The following is a 14503-nucleotide window of genomic DNA, read 5'->3' as shown; positions in this document are numbered from 1 at the left end:
GCCAGTCCATACCTGGAGATTGCGCTTGCTTTTCCGTATGTTGTGCTGCAACAAGAAATTATTCTCCAGAGAAAAGCGGCTGTACTGGTCGTCCAGCTGCGAGAGGAGGTCGTGGAAGCGGATGGTCGCAAACGAGACATCATAGGCAGCGTGCTCCCTACAACAGCGGGGATTTAGCTTTGCTTTTTAACTTGACCTTTTTTTATTAGCAATTTGCATAGTGTTTCTATCACACACAACTGACATGAAAAAAATTATAGGAAGTGCCAGATATTTGTACAGAAAAAACTGTCCGTGGTATTTATCTCCAGAAAGAAAAGAGTCAGCAGGGGTCTGAGCTTTTTATGTCAAATATTTTCAGATCATTTAAAATTTTTGCCATTAGCAAACAATACGTTTTAAAACAGACTGGAAAGTACTCAATGGCTAAAGAATTTGGTTTTATGGCCACTGGTGATATTCACGTTCTGTAAACACATCTCCAAGTTACTTCATCAACAAATACTTTTAAGGCATAAACTCCACTCCCTAGCCAGCGCGTTTTCCTTACCAGTCTTGCTTTTCCAGCCACTGGGCCAGGTACTGCCTGATTTCCATGGGGAAACTGTCATCGTACAGCTGGTGGACCTGCTCCAGGAACTTGGAGTCCAGCTGCTGAAGCTCGAACCACTGTGACATCCTCTGCAGAAAGAACACACGTGTGAACTGATAGCTGCAGCTCCAGGCAAAACCTCTCTCTCTCTCCCAGTGCCTCTCAACCTTCCTGACACCCGGACCCGTCAATTCAGCTCCTCATGCTGTGGGGAGCCCAACCATAAAATTACTCTCGGGGCTACTTCATAACTGCAATTTTGCTACTGTAATGAGTTGTAATGTAAATATTTTTGAGGTTAGAGTGTTGCCACGGAGGTCGTGACCCACAGGTTGAGAACCTCTATCCTGTTGGTTTCTGAAAAGCATTACCTGAATCGTATCCATACCCAATATTTTTGTTGAGTTTTGGAATCATCTTTTTTTTCCCTTCTACAGAAAATATACCCTCAGGTGATTACTCAAATATCTAGGCAGATACTCTAGTAGTTTATTTCCATGCTAACCATCTCTGTCCTAGAAAACATTCCCCTTTCCCGATATGCTTTTCTCCAGTGTATTTATCACTCCGACCCATCACACATTTCCTCTTGTACCTTCTTGTCTCTTTTTTTGGTCTGAAGAAAGGGAGATGGAACAATGTCACGTACAAATTAGGTATCCAGTAAACACTACTCTAAGAACAAATTGATACTTTTTTAATCAAGCAAGTAGTTATTAGAATTAAGATAGCTCACAAGCACTTCCTGAAGCTTTTTCTGCAAGTTATAGCGCATTGTCAAGCTATATACCAGTATTTTATGACTATTCCATTTTACCTATTGTATGTGCGCTTGGGTATGTGTACGCATGTGCCCTACCACATACATGGAGGTCAGAGGATGGCCTGCAGGAGCCGGTTTTCTCCTTCCACCTGGGAGTCCTGAGAACAAGATCAAGTCCTCCAGTGTGGCAGCAAGACCTTCTACCCATTGAACCATCTCTCTCGATTAAGGTGACATTTTATAGTTATGATTCATAAAGTATTTTTGCTAAACACATTTTAAAAGAAATAGTTTTTCTTTTGTGCCTCCAATAAACAATAAATCTGGCACAAAGAAGTCCCAAATCTCAATAGTGATTGTTTTGATGTGTTTTATGTTTGTTGTACAGGCAGACACATGTCGAGGTCAAAGTTAGTATCAGGATATCAGCCTCAATCTTTTCTCCAGTTTATTTTTTTGAGACAAGCTCACCAGCAAACTTTGTGCTCCCCAGCACTGACGTCACAGAGGCATGCCACTATACCTGCCTTTTTTCTTTTGAATGTTGGTGATCCAAATTCAGGTTCTCATACTTGCACAGCTAGAACTACCTCCAGTAAGCCATGTTCAAGACCACACCTGAACTCACAGCACTCAGGAAAGCTGAGGCAAGAAGGCCACAAGTTCAAGGTCAGCCTGAGATGAATACTGAGTGCTTGTGAGGCTACACAGTGAGTCACTGGCTCAGAAAAAAGAAATGTCTTTTTTTTTTCATACAGCATTGCCAAATGCCATTTGAAAGAATAAAGTAATATTTATCTCTTCAGATAACCATGGGGTCAGTTTTTATATTGTAATCTTAAGGTTAAAAATTATAGCAACCCCTAATTTAAGGAAGTCTTGAGATGAGATAGAAACAAGTTACCTGTGACAATCATGTCACCACTACACACTGGCACCACCACAATTCAGAATGGGAGACTGTAGGACCACCAGACCTCTGAGGAAAGGTCTGTACTTTGATGGAGCGTATGGGACTGTATGGATAAATACTTCTTTTTAATCACTCATGTGCAGGAATGAAGTCATGTCTGGTGCACAAATGTCCCTTCAAAGGATAATAAGGAAATGTCTACACTACAAAGCAAGCCGCCATTTCAAATACCATTGGAAAGGACTCCAGCCCACCACTGTGGCATGTCTGTAAACCTGAGACTGGCAAGACCATCCTTAAACACCTGGCTCAGAGTCTGGAGTTGGCTCTGTCCTGTTTCCATGCCTCCAACAAACATTCTATCCTCCCGGTCTAGCCCGTGCTGCACAGACTAGACCACATTGTTTCCAACAATCTATCAGAATTCCGTATAGATGGCACTTCTTCCTAAAACTGTCTATCCCTCCCACACATAACTTTCTTTGGCCTGTACCATGCTGCCGTTTGCACGGTTTTTAGAGCATGAACTCCAACTTTCCACAGGAAGCTTGCTGTCTGCACGCATCAGAGCCTCTGAGGGGATATATTTTGCTATCAGCGTCCTCTGGACCCTACAGCGCCGGGCATATGGCCTAAGTGAGCACAGAACCGTTTGTTCTGCTGAAACCTTGTATGTATCAGAAGGCGTAGGAAAGCAAACGGCAAACCCCATGGTGAACCTACAAGTCTGAGTCCTCACTGATCAATCTGGGCTCAAGTCATTCCTGCCAGATAAAAGCAATCTTCACCCATCCATCCGCCTATCCCCAAACTTTTAGGTAGTGTTCGGGAAGTATTTTAGATAGTGATTATACCATTATTGGTTCTGCAGGACCTAAATACCACCTTTAAGTTTCAGAAAACCGGTAAGAGCTGATACATACTGAGATTCCAAATGCTTCCGTTCCCACGTAGACTTACTGGGCTGTCTCCGGGTGCAGGTTCAGGATTCAACACAAGCAATCACCACACACAGCAAGTTATACACCAGTTGCATGCGCGGCGGCGTGGCGCCGGCTCAGGGTATGGAGCAGAGCTGAAACGACTGCAAAAAGAAGAAAATGTTACAGTGGTGGAAAGGGGCGGGAGGCAAGGCGAGTAAAGGTTAAGCGGGAAGGTGCAGTGTCTTCCGGGAGAGATGTCTATTGCACAAGTCATTTTACCCTAGAAGTGAGAACGGCAGGATAAGAGAGCCAAGCAGCGCCAAGAGTTGGGCAAGCGATCCAGCTCCTGGCGTTCTCTCTGCGGGATGACAGGTCACCTGTGGGCAGCAGACCCCAGGCCCAAGGAGAGGGCGCCCCACTTCCACCCGCACCCGCACCCGGATCCGCACCTGGCTCTCACTCACTCACTGCACGCAGGAGCTCGAGTCTGAGCAAATCTCTCTGCGCCGCTCAGCAGTGTCCCAAGTGGGTCAGAGGGGCGCGGTCCCGGAGGTCTCCAGGGAGCTTTGACAGACCCAGCGCTGAAAACCGAAAGTACCGGGCAGGAAAAAAGGCTAGAGGGCGTCCCGCCTCCTTCCGCCTCGGCCAATCAGCGGCAGGGATTGGCCGGCTGTTCCATCAGTGCACCGTCCCCCCCCCCGTGCCCCCACCCCCACCCCCCAGCCCCCGGCTGCTTGGCCTTCCTGGTCCGCGCGCTCCCTACCCGGCGTGCGAAACTTGGGGGCTCCGCTGCGCGGTGCAAACCGCAGACGGGAGGTTGTGTTTACAAGGTTGGAAACTAGGCTTGCGCAAGCTCAGTCTTGGAGATCCTGCATTAAGTAGGCGCATCACTGCAGGATTCAGAATTGGGGACTAGAGATTAACCTTCACGTTACTAAAGCCAGGGAGCTTAATTTACTAATTTTAAAACATTCAATACTTGGCCTTAACTCAGCAGCTACAGAGAACTTGCTCTTGCAGAGGACAGGGCTTGGATTTCCCAACTCCAGTTCCAGGAGTCTAGTGCCCTCTTCGGACCTCCACAGACACCAAACCTGCAAGAAGTACACATACAAGCAAGCAAGACAAAAATGTCATGAAATAAAATGAATAATTTAATTAATATGTTTAAGAAAAATAAAGCTTTACACAATTGATACCTCCATTACCGAAACTTTTGCCCCGCTTAGCCATCATGATGACAGGACCTCTTTGCTTCTTCCTTTCTCGCTGGACATCCCTCTGTCCCCCATCTCCATTATTAAACTACTAAAACAGAATGTGAGTCTCTTATCTACCCTTCTCCCGCTGTGCCTTTGATGACCGCCCCTGTAACTTCCATGTCCTGGAGCACTCCTAGATGTATACACACCCACTGCTTCCTTCCATGTGCCACAGTTACCCTGTCCTTGGATATCTACTGAGTCTGTAAACCAGTTGTACTCAAAACGCAAGTCATCAGCTTCCTCCTCATACCGGGTCTTAGTCTGGAACCCATGAGGGCCAAGCCGAAGACGTTGCCCATTTAGTCCCGGACACTTGGTCCTCGAGCCTCGGTTGGTCTAGCTCCTGTTTCTACCTCTTCCACCACCCTGTCCTCTTACCTGGATCATTGCAGTGACTTCTCTGACGACTGCTTGGCTTTGGCTTTTCACTCCCACTTAATTCATCTGCCATACACTCATTTGAGTGATTTTTTAAAAAAAAAATCTAATTGCAAAGCTGATCATGTCATGCCAATCTAAAAATTTCATGATGGCTTTTCTTGCTTAGTTTTAGACAATTCAAATCTCTCAATATATTCTCTAAAGCCATGTTCCCCTATCACTTTCTTTAATCTCAGCTTGTGCTACTCTGTTTTCATTGCTTAGTACAGCATTTTTATTCTTTGAATAAGCAAAACTCTTTCCCCGAACTCAGTCTTCTCACCAGCAGTGTTCTCTTTGAAAAGTCCTCTAAGCCAACATCTGTATTCTCAAATTCTTTGAGGGGTCACTAACTCATGTTAAAATCTAGGATCAACTGGGTGCTGATGACAGACAGCATTAATCCCAGTACTCAGCAGGCAGAGGTAAACTGATTCCTGTAAGTTCAAGGCCAGCCTAGACTAAAGAGTGAGTTCCAGGACAGCCAAGGCTACAATGAGAAACCCTGTCTTGAAAAACCCAAAATCAACCAACCAACCAAAGAACAAACAAAAACCCCTCAGAACAAAGGTCACTTTTCTACATAGATATCACAGAGGACCAACTAGGTCTTCTTAGAATGCACACCTAGAGAATCAATTGTTTCCGTCAAACAGATGGAATTTGAATCAAGCCTTGAACAGCACCACTTTAGTTGGCAGAAGATCTAAGTAATTTCCCAGGGATGTGTATATATGTGTGCATGTATATTATAGCCTTTATAGATGGATATAGTCTATTTTCTTGTCACACGTGCACCCTCACAAAGGCAGCACAGAACTGACTCCTGGTCAAGATCCTCCACAAATGTCCCTGTCTTTCTTTCTGTCTGGTGGTTGTCTAATGGCCCAATCACATTTGTTTATATTTTCTCTCAAGGTTTTCATATTTTTGAAGTGTCCAAGTCTTTTTATCTGTAAGAGTTACAGTTGCTGGAAGGAAATCACTTTCTTATTTTGTAGGTACCACCGTGTAAAACTTTAACTCAGCTGTTAAACTGGTCAGGGGAAAGCCCACTATGCTTCAATCCTCCTCAAAGAACAACTGAGGAGACCTGGGACCAGGAGTGCTCTTCTCCAGGGAAGAGCGCAGCAGTTTGTTATCCGGTGCCCCCAAAGTCAGCTCTAAAAACATGCAAACAAGCAGCACTGTGCTAAAAGAAGAGATTCTACTTAAGTTATGCACATGTAAGAACAATTAGTGAAAAAAAGAAGGCCATGCTCGTGAAGGAGAGCGGGAGTGGTGGATGGGAGAGCCTGGAGAGAAGGAAAAGGGAAATGTTCTAATTATATTATATTCTCAAAGTCTAGAAGATAAAACATGTAAAATAAAGCAAACAAAGAGCAACCACACCAAAACCAAAACAGAAACCTAGAAGAAAGAAATTTGTAAACACAGGATATTATCATACAACGTTCGACTTGGGAAACCGAATCTTTGTCACAACATCAAGTAGGCAAAAGATACAACACTAAAAAAACACAATGCCATGTCTGGTAAATTATCATTTTCTAATTTTTTTCTCTTTTCTTCCTAAAGTCTCATGGGTTTCCTGAGAGTAGAGCAGTTCGCTCTGTGTTCGGCCTCAGGCTTATGACTTCTTCCAGAAGTCCTGATGCCTGAAACTGACCACATTCTCTGGCATCAGTTTGCTCTTGTTTGCTTCTTCCCTTTGCCAAGAAATGGTGCAGCTGCTCCCACATCCTGATCCAGGAAAGAGAGGCTCATGGAACCCTCTAGAGCCTGCCACCTGGAGAACGGTCCAGTGTTGGCTTCCATTGTGTCTCTCTGAGGTCCCCTCCCACCCCCTGAATCAACTACTTGACAAATGACAAAACAATCATTCTAAGTAACCTTAAAAGATTGGGGTGCTGCTGGGCTTCTTACCAGTGCTGTGAATTTTAAAACTGTAAATACAAAGACTCGCATTAGATTTGAAAAAGAAGGTCAAGACATGACAAGAGTCCCTATAGTCACTGGAAATCAACCAGAAACATCAGGTAAGAAGAAAGTTATGATTTACTGTGCCTGAAGTGGTATGGACACAAAAGAAAGTCGTTGGTGATGAGAACCTAGGAACCACGTTGCATAAGGATTAACGGGGGCACTGGAATGACTCCAACACATGATGTTACAGGGGGAAGACTCAGAACCAGTCTAAATCTCTCATTTAGTGAACATCCCCCCCCCCTTGGGGGGTGGGGAAGCCCAAGATCATTGTTATTACTTATTCACCACTTCTTGTATTCCATGATTACTCACTTATATTAATTGATTATATCTATCTGATTGTGCAAAGCATTTATAGTAACACATATTCATTCACAGTAACGAGAAATAGAAACATATATATATATGTATATATATATATATATATATTAATGCAGCCAGGCAAGGCAAATGTCTAGATACTATCATTTACACAGTCCTACCAAGGACTGTGCAGGAAGGATCTTCCAGTGCACACTTTCAGCAGTGGCCACGGTCTTGTCTTCTCTGTCATCTGCACCTCTCTAGAATGTGACTGTACTTCCTTAGCAGATGGAGAGAGCCCTTCCTTTAACCTTTGAATCCAGGGCTGACGGCTGACTTGTTTTGAACAATATCAGGCATCGTGTCATTACAGATCTAGCATTACAGAGTCTCAGAGTTCTGCCATGTCTGGAGCAGTCCGGCTAGCCTTTTGAGGAGTAGAGGATGACTATGTGGGTCAATGGTGTTGGGTCTGTGCTGTTCTCCAGGCTTAGGCCTTAGATTTGTGAGAAAACTCAGGCAAGACCTGACAGGCGTGACTCAGCGGAGCACAACTCTGCTCCCCACCGTTGCTAGCCTCACTAGCAATATTAAATATTAAATGGCTGTCTTGCCACAGTGGGTTGGAGGGTGAGGTGCATGTGCTGTACACGTGCTATGAACCAGATCACTGAGACAAATCTTACAGCGGTGGTGCCGGGGTTAGGGAGTGGACAGTGGGCGGCAGAACATCCAAGAACTGAATTCTAAAATGAAAACTCTCAAGTGGAAGTCCTAGTTCCCTTCCCCACAGCATGCCTCCTGAAGCATCTCTTTAAGGAACACCTTATCCTGTGTGTGTAAGACACCCTCATCCACAGAACTTGTTAGCTCTAGGATCTTTCTTCCTCCATCCTGTGGCAGCTAGATAGCCAACAAATAAACTTATGGTAAAATGTTTACAGACTTCCCCTTGCTTCTCATCTGGCATGTTCTAATTTAGCTATACCTTCTTGTTAGTAATATTGCTATAATCAAAATGCTTATCCGCTGGAATTTCTAAGAATGCCTGCCACTGCCTTCTCACCCTCCCTGGCCAATTGTAAGTCTTGAAACTGGCACCATACAGTCCCAGAATGCCACTTCATTAGATATACACCCTTTTTGTTTACCTGGAATATGGTTGAACGCATTGGAAATACACAGCTTTTTAATTCTTTGGTTTTCGATTTTGAATAATACCTTACCTTGGTGTTGGTTTTCTTCTCGGCTCATAGCAACTCTATAGGAGCCCTGTATCTTGCAGCTTGTGAAAACACAAGGTACATGTCATATTTCAAACTTGCTGTGTGCACACAGTATTTTTCTTCTCAATACACTCTTTGGAGAGTGGCCATGTACTGACAAACTACAGTATTTTCATTAACTACAAGTGGTACAACATGCAAAATTCTACTAAAGATTATAATATTGAGGATGGAGAGATAGCTTAGTGGTTAAGAACATAGTGTGCTTTTAGGGAGGGCTGGAGTTGAGTACCCAGAACCCATATCAGGCATCTCATACAACCATCTGTAACCCCAGCTTCAGTTCCAGATGATCCTACACCTTCTGGCCTTTGAGGATACTTGGAACACATAAATTCATGCTGGACTGAACATATTCACATAAAAATAATCAATATATTTTTAAAGGTTATAGTGTAGAAAATCCAGTCAAACTGTTAAAACTTTATTACAATGATCATGGATTTATAGGAAATTTATCATAAGGAAACGATCCAGTATGTGTAAAAGATTTGTGCTGCAGGGCACTGTTACCAAAACTCCATTTGTAACACTGAAAAGTCTTCAAGCTGACTAAAGCACAATTCATATGACAGAATACCAAAAAGTTATGCTGACAAAGACACTGGAAAATATCCAATTAACAGCTAAGAATAAAAGGCAGTCTGTATTGTAAAAATTCTGCAAACGTAAAAAAAAATGCACCCACTGAAAATATCCTAAAATGTTACTGTTAAAGTCTTGGATCGCATGCACATCCTTTTTTTTAATGTCCTTGAAGCTTTCAGAAACAGCCAGGCTTTGCTTCAGGACCCCGCGGACTGCATGGGCTGCGCTCGCCACTAGGGACGCTGCGGCCGCGCGCTCAGCAAGCTGCGGCGGGAGGGAGGCGGCTGCTGGGAAGAGCCGCACCACGTGCTTTCTGGGAACTCAGCGGGCACCGAGAAGCTGCTGCTTTGAGAGGAAATCGAAAAGCGAAAGCAATGCTGGCAGGCAGTGCGCAGGCGCGGGCCCGGGGGTTTCCCACAACCTGACCGCCCCGGCCCCCATCTCTGCGCCGCGGACTGCGCAGGCTCAGGGCCGTGGCAAGGTCCGTCCTGCCTGGGGAAAGCTGAGGTTGAGTGCATGTCTAGTGACTTGAAGGAAGCGAAGGGTCCTCGTTCTCCATTTCCATTTTTCTCGTGGCCCTTCCTTCCATGCTTGCACAGTGGCAGCCTCACATCCTGAGCCGGGACCCACAGCCAGGGATGGGGGGCGTGGGCAGCTTTTTTGCCATTCTCTCAGCCATCCAGGGTGATCACCAAAGCAGTATGGGAGAACAACAAAGGGAGGAGGATAGCTTAGTCACTGGAAAATTATTCTGACTTTGGCTGACAAAAACAGTTTGGCCCCTTGCTTGCCATATATATGACTTAACTGAATTAGGGAGGCAGAGGGATTGAGATTCCGTAGCTTTCCTTTACTAAGAACCTACTTAGGTGAGCTTGATGCCAGTCTTGGTAGTATGCTAAGGGACCTGCCTAGGTAGTTCTCCCCTCCCTCTCCCAACACACATACACACCGGACTTCCACGCGTGTATGTATAAACATACAGTGTATACATAAATCCCACAAGGCAAAAGGACGTTTCTTTCCCACATTAAAAAACTGGAGCAGCTATATAGTATGGAGAGCCCAGGGCAAAATGAAAATGTGACACTAAGCAAAACCTACTAAGGATTATTTTTTTAAGATTTATTTATTTATTTATTTACTTATTATATATAAGTACACTGTAGCTGTCTTCAGATACACCAGAAGAGGGCATCAGATCCCATTCCAGATGGTTGTGAGCCACCATGTGGTTGCTGGGATTTGAATTCAGGACCTCTGGAAGAGCAGTCAGTGCCCTTAACCACTGAGCCATCACTCCAGCCCCCAAATAAGAATTTTGAAGCAACAGTCATTCAGGGAACTCAAAAACAAAGTCCCTAAATGGCCTGCCCTGTGGAAGCCATTCCATGCAGAGGAGTTGCAGGGGTGGGAAGTTCTTTTCAAGTGAGTCCTTGTTATATGTTCATTTGAGCAAAAACAGATATAACGAAGAAACAAATTTTATACCATCACTCTTACATTTTGAAATTCTCTTGGCTTTCTCCAACATTGACAATAGAATGCAGAGCCTTTAGCTTTCTCCCAAAGAGGGTCCTACATGATTTGGGTTTATCTGCCACTGGCTTCCTTTGGTTCCTGAAATATCCCCAAGTTTTTAGCAGGCAGAGTTCATGGACTGGCCCCCTGCCATGTTTTAGGCTTTAGCTGAGTCACTTCCTAGGAGAGGCCTTCACTGCTGACTTCTTCCAATGGCTCTTTTATAACCCTCATAACACTTTTTAAATCTGCCCCCTCTATATTCATTTTTCCTCACCAGAACATGGTGATTTCAGGACACCATCTCTCCTGTAAATGTATAGAATGACACTGTATGCTCACCATGAGAGAATTAAGCAAATGGACACAGAAATCTTTGTGACTCACATGGGAAGGGCAATAGTTTATACAGAGCAGTTCTCAGGACTATTTCTAATGAATTACTATCATTAACACTGGGGGTAGAAATCACAGGTTAATTCAGCCATGCAGAGCTTACCACAGGCCCTTAGGCCCACTGATCTGTGCATACGTATTCTGAAAAACTTCCCAACAGAGAGTGAGGTGGTGGCCAGTTCTTTATATCCCGCCCTCACACTCAATTCTTGCTTACCCTGTGTAGATGGTTTCTATATTTCTTCACATATGTAGCACAAGAGATGTTTAAAGTAATGACTGTCAGTCCTGACAGAAGAGAATGGGCCTTGCATGAGTAGCAGTGCACATGAGTTTAATGAAGGCAGTTAGGGAATGTTTCAGGACACTGGGTTCATCTTCAAGTGGGCAGACATGGGAACTGTTAGGTATTTCTGGGAGATACCTAAATCAAAGGGAAGTTGAGGAGAGTTCATGCCTATGACTGTACATCATTTATCAGAGCTCAGAAGTTCAGCAAAAAAGTAAAATTGAGAGGAAGTTCTCTCTGTGCTGTCAAAAACAGGTTTGCTGTTTGGATAGGATGGTATAAAGGAGACTATTTTGTGAATTTGGAGTTTGTCCATTTTTATAGAGGCCAACCAAGCAACAAAGCGAAGAAAGGAACCATTGTTTTTCTTGTATCCAAACACTGATAGCTGTACATTAAGCTTAGATTGTGCAGGACTCTAGGGATAGTATTGCTGACCGGACTTTGTCACTGTGCATGCAGAGAAGACAGCCAAGGAGCTCATTGACAAGGAGGGACCACGATGCTGGGGACTTAGAGGGAGCTACGGCCTGAACCCTTTCTTATGCTGACACATAGGAACATTTGGCAGGAAGGCTGTTCAGAGCCTGAAGCATGTGTGACCATTATCGAGAGGAGAGAGTAGACACAACAAAATTAGAAAACTGAGAGAATGTAGCTGAAGGGGGGTGAGGTGAAGCTTCACAGACTTCAGAAAGATCTGCTAAGAAAGAGTCATTGTCCTTATCCGGAGGTAGAGTGTTAAATATACTATTGCCTATGAACATCTTTAAAGAATAATGTCTTTAGCTAAATAAAATAAAATTCAAAAGGTTAAAGAAAGAAACCGGCTATATTGAAATATATATCTAGTGAACTTGGTGACACATAAAACCAGACTGAAATCACCCTTGTGGCATAGTGTAAGTGCTTTTTGACTAGTAGCCCTAAATAAGATCTAGCAGTGGGGCTATCAGAATCTCTAAAGTGTGCTTAGCATATTAAATATTTTGAGGGAACTATGTAATAATGAGGTTACTGTAATATGATATAAAGGTGGTATGTTTTATAATTCGCTGCTCTTAGTTTAAAAAATGATGGAATTCTAACGTCAGCTAGAAGTTAGTGGAAATAAAGCTATGGGTTTTGCTGCTTGTATTTATGACTCCCTGAATTCTGTTCATCTACTCCAGTAAAATGCAGAGTGTTATGAGTTATTCGGAGATTTCAAGCATGAGTGAAGGCTTGCTTTTCTAATTCTTCTTCTTCTATGATGTTTGCTTGAGTGAGTGCAGTTGCATGTGTATACAGAACACATTTGGGGCTCAGAGGTCCTCTCTCAAGACTAAGTTTTCTCTTCCCACCTTTTTTTTTTTTGAAGAGGATTCTCTTGTTTCCGCCAGGCTGCATGTTCCAGGCTGACCTTTGAGTTCCTACACAATCCGTCTCTCTATTGCCTTCTGTATTGCCACAGTTTACAGATGCCAGCTGCTGTATTACAGTTTTCATGTGGGTTCTCAGAACTGAACTCTTAGGCTCTGTGGTGTTTCTATGCACTGAACCTTTGCACTAAGCCCTCCACTGATTTCAAATGGGGCTCTGTCTACAAAAGAAGTTATCCAGTGAGAAGACTTTTACCACATTATTGTAGCATCCTCTTCATAAGGATCCAGACAGGTATAGTCGATGCCTTCCAGTGGTGATTCCATAACTCTGGATGTGTTAGAGTTCATACTGACATGGTAAAAAGTTAATTTTACTGTATATTTTTATTGGATATTAGTTATACTGACAAGCCAGTTTTTTTTTAAATGCAAGCAGTTGGATCACTATATGTGCAGGGCCAACTTAAAAAAAATATTTATGCTGTGTCAGGAATTGGAGTAGGTGTGAGCAGTACCCAATTTGCTAAGTCTGGACTATGTCATTATCTATTTATGGATACAGAAAAGTCCTATACTTGGCCCAAAATTCTGTTACCTCCTACTACAAGGAGGCATAGGCATCCTGAACCATCTGAGGTGAAGAATTGGTTATTTGCACACTCACACGGAGGCCAAAGGACAATCCTGGGAGTCATTCCTCAGGTGCTGGCCACCTCTCCCTGAAAAGTCTCTCACTGGTCTGGCCTTCACCTACTAGGTGAGAGGCTCTCTGAAGCTTCAGGGATGCACCTTTCTCTGCCTCCCTAGCAGAGAAACTCTTCCACCACATTTTTTTTTCTCCTTTTAATTGCCATTTAGTTTAGACTGCTCTAAAAGTACTGTGCACTATAAGGCTCCTGCAACAGGAACTTTTCCTTCACAGTTCCAAAAGTTGAAGTTCAAGATCAGGTGGCAGCAGGGGCAGGTTCTCCCTCTCCCAGAATCAGAAGGGGTGTGTGTGTGTGTGTGTGTGTGTGTGTGTGTGTGTGTGACCTTAAACCAAGGTCCGGCACTTGCAAAAAAAAAAAAAATTACTGACTGAACTATTTCCCTAGTCCAAGTGGTTATATTAAAAATGATTTGAAAAATGTGTACTCTGTGATTGGTCTGCGATCAATGAAAAGAGAAGGAAAATATTTAGAAATCAAACCTATCTTGTTTCATTAAATGCATCTTATTTGCCATCGGTTTGTTATGGACTGAAGGTTTGTGTCTCCTAAGTTCTTATGCTAAAATTGTTGTTCTAAATGATGTAGGTGGTAACTAGGCCATATTAAGGTTTAAATCTGTACCAAATTATTTTGAGTGCTTCGTCCTGGACACTCGTTTGAAAGTTATGAATCTTTTAGGAGGTAGAGTCTAGCTGGAGAAGGTAAGCCTTTGAAAGTCAAATCTACTGAGTTTTGGCTTGCTTTTTCTTCTGTCTCTTCTGCCATAATGCAAACAGCCTTGTCCTTGCGTTCCTTTGGAGCTGCTCCTCCACGTGTCCCCCCACCGTGGTGGACTCTTCCCTCCTTGCCGTTGTCTGGGAATTGGTCAGAGAGGCTCTAACTGAGGCTACCATGAAGATGAACTCTCAGAAATGGGATTTCCACCCTCGATGAGTTTCCAGTTCCCTCTCTGTTGTATGATGACACAAGAAGATGAAGCGTTGCCTCTCTACAACCTGGGAGAGGGAGAACCTGCCCCTGCTGCCACCTGATCTTGTACTTCAACTTTTGGAACCGTGAAGGAAAAGTTCCTGTTGCAGGAGCCTTATAGTGCACAGTACTTTTAGAGCAGTCTAAACTAAATCGCAATTAAAAGGAGAAAAAAATGTGGTGGAAGAGTTTGGTGGAAATATGACCTATTC

At 43.6% G+C, this 14503-nt stretch overlaps 1 protein-coding gene across 4 annotated transcripts in view; it reads right to left on the bottom strand.

Annotated features, from left to right (window-relative positions):
- Stat1 (signal transducer and activator of transcription 1) overlaps window positions 1–3810 on the bottom strand; it is a 40161-nt gene extending 36351 nt beyond the window's left edge. For 2 of the 4 annotated variants that reach the window (XM_021176468.3, XM_029475937.2), the window contains exons 1-4: window positions 3641–3810; window positions 3192–3352; window positions 551–681; window positions 13–157 (exon numbers count right to left, since the gene is read on the bottom strand). In XM_021176468.3, coding sequence (XP_021032127.1) covers window positions 13–157; window positions 551–678 — 273 coding nt within the window. In that variant the 5' untranslated portion in view covers window positions 679–681; window positions 3192–3352; window positions 3641–3810. The remainder of the gene's footprint in view (window positions 1–12; window positions 158–550; window positions 682–3191; window positions 3353–3640) is intronic. The other 2 variants (XM_029475934.2, XM_021176476.3) reach the window with 2 other exon arrangements.
- Window positions 3811–14503: the final 10693 nt, after the last annotated feature.

Source organism: Mus caroli, unplaced genomic scaffold, assembly GCF_978045245.1.
Source record: "Mus caroli unplaced genomic scaffold, Mus_caroli_1 scaffold_1, whole genome shotgun sequence".
Lineage (NCBI taxonomy): Eukaryota > Metazoa > Chordata > Mammalia > Rodentia > Muridae > Mus > Mus caroli.
The sequence above is the reverse complement of the archived record's forward strand: the minus strand, read 5'-3'. Positions and strand labels throughout refer to the sequence as shown.